A 9,812-nucleotide genomic window follows, 5' to 3' on the forward strand; every position below is an offset into this window, starting at 1 on the left:
AAATATATACATATGTGTATACAAAGAAGGATCATACCCTGCAGTCCCTAGGTTACCAACTAATAATGTACTTGTGAGTGCAGTACGTTTTTTGCTTATCTATAGATATATCCCTAGGTTACCAACTAATACTGTACACTAAAACCATAGTTTCAATAACAGCTCCTATTCATTCCTGATTTGTACAGTTACCATGTACTCACACACTGGCAGCTATGAAACAGTGGCAAATTCTAACATGTGCAGTCCTGGAATATGTATATACTGTATCCAGTGGGATCACAGGCTGCCATAAACTCACTGAAATACATGTAACTATCTTTTAGTACATTTTTATTAATCGTGCATGACCAGCTCTCATTTTCACCAATACAGGCTAGGCTAGGAAGGTTATCCCATGTATTTATTGCCAAGTAAGCACTTAAAAGAGAAATGCCCACTCTCAAACAAGGGTGCTTTAGGCACCCTTGTTACATGTTACATAAATATACTGACGGTGCAGGGTGTTGCACATTTAAGCACAGCATATAACTCACAGTCTTTAGAAGCACAAAGATTCCCAGTTCTACAGTGTGTCACATCCAGACAGGTGTAGTTATAACACAGCACAGATTCACAGTAAGCCTTATGCATCAGTACTGCTCTTTGCCCACTCTCTCTTTGCCCCTGCACCCTAATAACCCTCTAAAACACTGAGCTGCTGTACACAACGTAATAAACATATTTTCTGCAATTGTTCAGCCTATCCAGAGTCCCAGCCCACTTTCTAATGCCTTTTTCTCTTTAGAACAACAGGGTCCCTGATGTGATTCTGGCACCTCAAGCTCCTGTCTTGCTTTCTCAGGTCATTCTGCATGAGGCCAAAGACCTTTCCCTGCTCTTCCCCTCTGTTTACACTTTATATTGACCCTCCCCACTCTTCTCCAAAAACTTGTAGGGGATTTTACTGCTCCCTCTGGTGGTCACTGCCAGTAACTACATTCCTAGCTTTTAACACAATGGCTCACTACTGTCATCTTGTAGTAAAAACTGTACGACAAATCACAATTATCTGTTTAAATGGGTAAAACTTTATACTCTCTTAGTGTTCTGTAATGGCTGCAAACACAAAGCTCTTAAGCTTAATATGGCAGGCAAATCCACTCTGCTCACATACCCACTAAAATGAAACTGATTTTTGGTTGTCTCTGTGTCCTGCAACCCTATCCCCCCTATCCCCCCCCCCCCCCCCCCCACTTACCTTTTGCAATTGCTGCACGTTCTGCACTTAAAGAGAAAAAATCCCATTTTCTTAACTGGAAAATCAGCAATTAAGAGTGGCTTTTTGCTGACCCTGGTAAAGTCAGAGGTACTGTCGCTTGAGGCCCCTGCCATCATGACCAATCTGGTAAATGCCAGAGGGGCTGCTGTAAGATGCCATAGACACTCACTATTTATTGGGCTGATGGGGGCTGTTTGGGCCTCTGTGTACTTGAAATGCCAGGGTCCATTTTGAATCCCAGTCCTAGCCTACATCCAGTGCGGTGTCACTCCCATAACATTTGCTGGTGACCGGATCAAGTTTCCAGGAAAGATCCTAAGATCAACTGACAGAATCCAAGCATGAAGGACAATTTCATTTGACTAAAGATTACAACGGATAATTCCTCTTTTATGGAAAAATAACTCAGACTGTAGTATGCCCCCGCTCTGCATGCAGGTAAGCTCCCTGCTTCATCATTACTATAGTCATGTATTCTCTTTCTTGTTTGACATTTGGCCATTTTGGCGAGCATGGTGAGAAGGATCTTGATGTCTTAAGGAAAGCCTGGTTGTGATGGAGATAGTTTAGCCACCAAGGAGATTAATAAGAGAACATTTATTCCCAGTATTTTTTATTTCCAGTAAAGACAGAAACACATAGTGATCCAATTATCTTCTGCAGGAAACAAAAACATCTTATATATGACAGATCCAACAAAACCTTAACCAAAACATAACCATCTTATGTAGGAGGTCAAAAAATCAAACCCTCACTCACAATAGCCCACTATTCTGTCTGACCAATCAGACGTAAGTATTACATAGCATACAACCAACTGCAACAACATTTGCCTAGGGATTTTTCTAATGGACTGAGCTTAATTCTGCCATCCATTTACCCCCAAATCATATGCCCACCCATCTGGGGTACCTTTGCTAAAGGGTACACACACGCTGGGGACTGGGCAGGAGATTTTAATAGATGGCAAATCTATTGCCCACACAGTCCTCACTGCGACTTGTGATACAAGCGTTCCACTGCCAGAATCTAAAGGGAAATTACTGATAGGCAAGTAAAAGTATTAAACCTGAAGTGTTATTAGTACATGTCCCAAGTGCAATGGGGCTGAAATGCACAGTCTTAACATTACCCTTAGAGCAGACGCTCTAAATTCAGTTTTATATGCCCTTCTGTACCTAGTGCCTTATGTAACTTGAACTCAGACAGTTGCAACTCCCTGCAACTCAAGTTAACTCCCAGTAGAGCATGTGTTACATGTGTTCCTCTAAGGTGGGCCCTCACTGTACTGGTGGAGGAAGGGTTAACCACACTGAATTCACTCACAAAATTCGATCTCACAATCACTTGGGTGCTGGTGGTTCTTGAAAGAAATGATAAACTCTTTATTTGCTGGATGCTAAATGATCTCTTAAATGGTACTGTGCATATGGTACAAAAATCAGTCACTTTCACTTTAGACACATTCATCCTTTGGCGTGTTGTTGTGTTACTGTGCTGTACTGTATGGATTTGAAGCTTTATGATGAGAGTTAAAGAGAGGCAGCTGGTCAATGGCTGGAAGAAAGGTAACACAGTATGGCAATGCTATTGGGACAATGTAATAACTGTCACAGTTTATTCCAGGTCTAGTGTCACAGAGCAACCGATGCTTTCAGCCAATGTCACATGATGCCCTTACTGCCCAACTGTTTTTTTGACAGTTGGCTGCAAAGCTAGAGATCGCTGCCTGTTGCCTGCTCTCTCTGTAAGTACATTTTCCTGCTAAATATGGAAAAAATCCTGTTATTACACTGTTAATTCCTTAATAGGGAGGCATTGCCAGTTCTTGGGCTGCACTGAATAAAAACTAAAAGCGCAAGAAGTATGATTTTGCCCATATCCAGTGGGCTCACTGGCACGTGACTTTCTATTATAATTACAGCAATGCTGACACTTCTCTATACATTTTTATTAATCCCATTAATATTTCCTCCTCATATTTTTACTTTATATTATATTTTGTGTAATATTAGTGTTGATTATATCAAAGCCATTACTGATAATGGATGGCAGGTTGGCAGTTGATGACAGTTAGGTGCCTGCAGGCTGCACTGGCAATCTTAAAACTCTGGTAAATGCCAAAGGAGCTGCTGTAAGCTGCTATAGATTGATGCTTTATATTGTCTGAGGGGAGCTGTTTGGACCTTGGCGTAATTGAAATGCCAGGGCCTATTTTGAATCCCAGCCCAGACATGGGCAGCTGGGTAATGATTGAAAGAAAGGGAATTCAGTATGGCAGCTTTATTGGGACAATGTAATAATAGTCACAATGTTTGTAATGGGTCTATCATGACATTGCAACCAATCAGATGCTTACTTTCCAATAATATCCCATGATGCCCCTAGTGCACTAGCTAAAGGTGACTGGCCAACTGCTGGCAGACAGTTAGCTGTAAAGCTAGAGATCCCTGCCTGTTGCCTGCTCTCTCTCTGTAAGTACATTTTCCTGATCAATATGAAAAGAAATTCTGTTATTACATTTCTAATTCATTAATAGGGAGGCATTGCCGGTCCTTGGGCCAGTGTACTGAGACCGACACTAATAATATGGTTTTGCCCGTGTTTTGATGCTTTCACTGGCATGTGACTCCCTATTGTAGTTGCAGGGACACTGACACTTCTCTATATATTTTTATTAATCATATTCATATTTTTTCTGAACATTATCCCTATAGAATATATTTAGTGTAACATTAGTGCTGTTTATATCAGAGTTATAGGTTCCCTATTCTTTAGCCATTACTGATAATAGATGGCAGGTTGGCAGTCGATGACAGTTAGGTGCCTGCAGGCTGCACTGGCAATCTGGAAACTCTGGTAAATGCCAAAGGAGCTGCTGTAAGCTGCCATAGACTGATGCTTTATATTGGGTCTGAGGGGAGTTGTTTGAACCTTTGTGTAAACTGAATACTAGTCCAGACATGGGCAGCTGGGTAATGATTGGAAGAAAGGGAATGCATTATGGCAGCACTTTGGGGGCAGAGTAATAACAGTCACAAAGTTTGTACCAGGTCTAGCATCACATGGCAGCCAATCAGATGCTTGATTTCCAGTGATATCCCATAATGCCCCTAGTGCACTAAGGTGAGTGGCCAACCGCTGGCAGCTGCACAGATACAGATCCCTGCCTATTGCCTGCTCTCTCTCTGTAAGTACATTTTCCTGCATCATTAAGCAGTTTCCATGTTTTTAATTCCATGTTCTTTTTTTTTTACAGGAGAAAAGGTGATGGGTTGCTGTCACACTACTTCTATATCTAAATCCAAGGTAAAGGGATTCTCTTCTCTTTTTCAATATATGCATGCAAGAGAATACTCATCACATTGCCCACATTTATAATTGAGCCCTTGTGTGTTTGTTTAATATTCTGCCTGTCATTTAATATTCTGCCTGTCTTCACCTTTACAGAACTTTTCTAAAACTGAACCTACATTTGTGAAGATTCATGAAATAACTGATGTGTGGGAACCTCCGGTGGAGTTCATTGCCACTGTAGAGATGCCCGACCACCCCGTGCCATTATTGGGTAAGTGTGATCATAAAGAGACTAATGCACCTGTAATGTTTATACTATGAGTTCCTAGCTCATTCACTATTGATATTTTTGGTAAAACAAAACAACCAGGTTTAGCATTCATTTATCTTTCTTATCTATTAATATCTTTCATAGCTCAATACTCTTATCCATTTATGGGAATATTATAGTCTATTATTTCCTGATTATATATATTTTTGGGGGTGTCCTGGTGACAATAACAATCACAGGGTACCGTGCTAATGATGCCATGTTGTTTAATTGTTATAGATTCTCCTGAAGTGATTGAGCCTCCTGATGTTGGAATGTCTCACACTGTTGGACAAATGATCCTAGAACAGGAGGAGGGTGGATTTGAGCCGGAAGAGGACACGGTGGCAAACTTCACTGCCACCTCCTTTAGTGTCCCCTCAGCTGTAAGTACATTCCATGTATTCTTTAGAAATGATTCACATATATATCAGTCTTTTTATGATATATAATTCCCTTTGTTCTTCAATAGTGTGAAGAAGCTTCCAATGGCTCAGAGTCAGTCACCGAGCTACTAGGCGCAGAAGGACCCTCTGATAGGTATTAGTTTGGACTATATTCTCACTATTATTAGTATTCTGCTGTTATTATTTTTACCATTATTATTATAAAATAACGATAACTCTCTGCCTGTAACTCTTTTCATTTCAGCGCCATGCCCAGATCTCTGGAAAACTTCAATCTGGGAAAAGTATTGGGCGAAGGCACTTTTGGAAAGGTGGGTTGCTGTGTCCCTAATAAGGGTTATTACCCTGCTAAAGCATAGGCACTGACCTTACTGTCTCATTCCAGGTGTTCCTGGCAGAGTACAAGGACACAAAACAACTGTGTGCCATAAAGACCCTCAAGAAAGAGAGGATTATTGCCAAGAATGATATCAAGAGGTCAGTTAAAGAGTGGTGATTACCTGCTCTCTGTATTCTACTAATATTTTTAATTTAGTCATATAAGTAAAATAAATATATATATGATAATGATTTGTTTTTGGTGTCTTTTTGCACAACAAAGTGTCAAAGAATTGTCAGTATTATTAATGTTTATTGCTACTTTCAACAAAGTGTAAAAAGTGGTAAATGGTCTATTAGTGTACAAGTTCCCCTGTTCAGGGTTCATGTGGTCATGTAATATAGTTTTATACTCTCTCCCCCCAGCGTTTTCAAGGAGAAGCGAATCCTTCAGAAGGTTACCAGTGCAGAGCACCCATTCCTGGTTTCCTTATACGCCACATTCCAGAGTGAGAATCACCTCTTTTTTGTAATGGAATATCTTCCTGGAGGTGATCTGTGCCATCTGCTCGAGCATCAAGGAGCATTTGAGGAATCAAAAGCCATGTAAGTGGGATGGGATTAGGATTTAGGGTTGATCCATGTGAAATACTGGGGTGTCTGACTGGTAGAGAGTCCTGGCACCCTGACAATCACATTCACATAGAGTAGCACTTACATATATGTCCTGAATCTATCAAATCACTCACTGAATTATTTTCCTATTTATATAGGTTTTACACTGCTTGTATAGTGCTCGGCCTGGAGGAATTGCACCGGAACAATATTGTTCATAGGTAAGTGTTACAGCTCTTATAGCGCTGTACAAACCACATTTTCCAATATAAAATAAAGAATAGCGTGATTTATCTGAGTCTTTATAGCTAATATATCTGTCTTCCCTCACTATGGTGTCTACTATTGAACAATATTCATTTTTCTTTAAATTCAGAGATCTGAAACTGGAAAATCTAATGGTGGATGTACATGGCTATCTGAAAATCGTGGATTTTGGCCTGAGCAAAGATGGTAACGTTTGCTATAATTGCAAAGCATATAAGGGAATAGTTGGGGTTGATTTGGATGATTTTTAGATATATATATATATATATATGTGCAGTATGTATGCAAGTAGCTGAAGGAAGTCTTTCACAGATAGGGGATACACATCATCTTACTGTGTTTTTTATCTTTAAGGTTTCAGATATGGAGATCGCAGTAAGACCCGGTGCGGAACAAACTGCTACATGGCCCCAGAGATTATTGATGACATGGCATACAGTAGGGCCGTTGACTGGTGGGCCCTTGGGGTTGTGTTATATGTCATGATCATGTTCCAGGTAAGCATAATGCCTAGAAATCAGCTAGCACTGTCATTATAGTGATAAATGGGATTTTAAATCACTGTAATGATATTAAATTAGAACACTGGTTTAATAAAGGAATAATATTTCATGTTTCAGTTCCCATTTGATGCAGAAGATGACATGGAATTATTTGAGAGCATCAGGAACGACAAACCTGCCCTGACAGAGGAATTGTCAGAGGAAGCTCAGTGCCTGATACTAAGAGTAAGTGGATGATGTTTGGCTGTGGGACTGGGATGGGGGCCTGATGGTTCTGTCAATTGAACAATGATTTTACATTTATTGTAGTTACTGGAAAAAAATCCATGTGATCGCCTCGGATCCAGCGAGGCCGGTGCTGAAGAGGTTAAAGCACATGAATTCTTTGAAGTAAGTTTATATTGTAATTATTGTTCAAACCAGGAATACGGTAGCACCTCTATTGTTTATTTTGTAATTATTGTTCAAGCCAGGAATACAGTAGCACCTCTATTGTTTATATTGTAATTATTGTTCAAACCAGGAATACGGTAGCACCTCTATTGTTTATATTGTAATTATTGTTCAAACCAGGAATACGGTAGCACCTCTATTGTTTATATTGTAATTATTGTTCAAGCCAGGAATACAGTAGCACCTCTAATGAGCACAACCCTTTATACTTGCTGTATCTGTCAGTGTTTGTATGTAATCTGTATGTTTCATGTGTGTAGCTATTTAATATCACCTATTTTGCAGGATATTGATTGGGAAGAATTTCTTGAAAGAGAAATGATGCCTCCGTTTAAACCAGATGTCAGTGGCCTTACAGAGAGTCAATCTGAATGCCAAGCCTGGGGATTAATGCCACCAGCTGAAGCCATATCACCAGAGGCACAAGAGCTATTTGAAGGATTCGACTATTCAGCTGAGTGAGAGGCAATTGCAAGGGGCAGATATATGACTGGAAAGGGCGGGTGGAGGGCCAGTCCATATACAAATCAGAAAGCCCCATTGACTTAAAGTTCATATCAGATGCCCCAAGTCATCAGTTTCTGAAGGAAGGTGCCACCAAAGTATCTGTACACCAAGAGTTCTGGACTGAGTTTAAAGAGACCCTGGCATTTCAAGTACAAAGAGATCCAAACAGCCCCCTGTGGCATTTGCCAGAATGTACAGATTGCCACTCCAGGCCTGACCTGATTGTGAAGGAACAGCCTAATGGTGGAACAACAGTATCTGCAGGTGGCTCCAGAGTATCTTTATATCAGCCCTGAAGAGCCAGAGAGTCATTCAAGCGTCACTAAGTGAGCTACAGACTATTGGAAGGGGCAAATATATGACTGGAACAGTGGGAGGAGCCACCATATATCAAGTCTGGACTGAGATTAAAAAGAGACCCTGGCATTTCAAGTCTAAACAGTCCTCTGTGGCATTTGCCAGAATCTACAGATTGCCACTCCGGGCCTGCCCCAGATACACATGAGAAGTCTCATCAGTACAAAATGGATATCAGATTCCCCAACATCAACAAGTTGTGAAGGAACAGCCTAATGGTGGAACAACAGTACCTGCAGGTGAGCCCATGTTCTTACAGATAAAACCTTAATAAGTTCAGTTACTAAAACACAATAGTAGATGTACATGTTGAATAAAAACAAATTAAAAAAAAAAATGTTTCCACAGCAAAAAAAGTTGCAGATTGTGTCGCCATCTATGTCAGACAAGAAATGCCTAGTACCAAGGTAAGAAACCAACTCTTTTGTTTCACACCAAATATTTCAAGTCAGTCAAAGTGTATTTTCACATTGGACAATTTGTCTCTCGGGTTTAATGAGCGTTTAGATGAAATTGCTGCTGTGTTTCTGTTTTTTAGACGTGAGATGGAGCGAGTGGGGTCAAAGGAAATCTCATAGAGTTCTCCCCTGCGCTCTCCTAGGAACCCGGGACAAGAAGGAGCTGCTCTCATATATTTCAACATTTTCAGAATGAATTTTCTATTAGATCTATTAGTTAGGGGACTACTGTGAAAACTGAAATGTAATATAAGCTTTATCTCATGGAAATAAGAAACTTTCTACATATAATAAATATGGTACTTCTTCTGAAATTACCAAGTTACTTTTAACTATCCCTCCAACTCCTGCACGGAGAGAGACAGATCGCTGAGAGGGGGATAGAAAAGAGGACTTTGATTTGTTAATATTTGAAATTGATTATACTTAAAAGGTTTCTTATTACAAAAAGTGGAAGCTGATGTTACATTTTCATTTTCACAATAGTTCCCCTTATTGACCATTTATATGTAATTATTGCTGTTTGTTTCCAGGTATGGGACGGAGCAGCTGCAGGGAAAGGAAATCTCATTTAACTCCCTACTGAGCTCTCTGAGGAACCTCGGCCAGGAAGAAGCCATTGCTGCCAAGCTCCACCAGGCGTCTCATCCAGAAATGGAGAGAAATGACAGGATGTGCTGAAGAGCTATGTCACCTGATTAATATGAGACATAATCTATGGGATCTGAATCCTGATGGACCTGGGCAAATGTCCTTTTTGCCTATTTATTACACCTACATTTATACTTGATGAAATAAGAACAATGTAATTTGTAAAAATAAAAAAAACTATTTTTGAAGACTATGCGTGTTGTATTTACTTGAACTCTCAGGTGGCATCATAAGGCGCCAACCTACCCTGCAGGGAAACAGAAAGGGATGTCAGTACATTTACACTGATACATAGGGAAGAGACCCAGTGTAAAGCTTATACTTTACAGGAAGTGCAGGGGTAACAGGGAGTTTTATGTTGGAGGCAACAGGACACCAGAGTGGAGGGTGAAAACAAATATATAAGCT

The 9,812-nt window shown here is 40.2% G+C and overlaps 1 protein-coding gene across 1 annotated transcript; it reads left to right on the plus strand.

Annotated features, from left to right (window-relative positions):
- Positions 1 to 5,523: 5,523 nt before the first annotated feature.
- On the plus strand, positions 5,524 to 9,597 carry LOC116410995 (serine/threonine-protein kinase N2-like). Its single transcript, XM_031902756.1, has 11 exons — positions 5,524 to 5,586; positions 5,661 to 5,752; positions 6,020 to 6,122; positions 6,305 to 6,429; positions 6,585 to 6,661; positions 6,830 to 6,972; positions 7,096 to 7,203; positions 7,288 to 7,368; positions 7,717 to 8,534; positions 8,644 to 8,702; positions 8,834 to 9,597. The coding sequence occupies exons 1-9, from the start codon at positions 5,524 to 5,526 to the stop codon at positions 7,891 to 7,893; spliced, it is 969 nt and encodes a 322-aa protein (XP_031758616.1). The 3' UTR covers positions 7,894 to 8,534; positions 8,644 to 8,702; positions 8,834 to 9,597.
- Positions 9,598 to 9,812: the final 215 nt, after the last annotated feature.

Source organism: Xenopus tropicalis, chromosome 5 (genome assembly GCF_000004195.4).
Source record: "Xenopus tropicalis strain Nigerian chromosome 5, UCB_Xtro_10.0, whole genome shotgun sequence".
NCBI lineage: Eukaryota > Metazoa > Chordata > Amphibia > Anura > Pipidae > Xenopus > Xenopus tropicalis.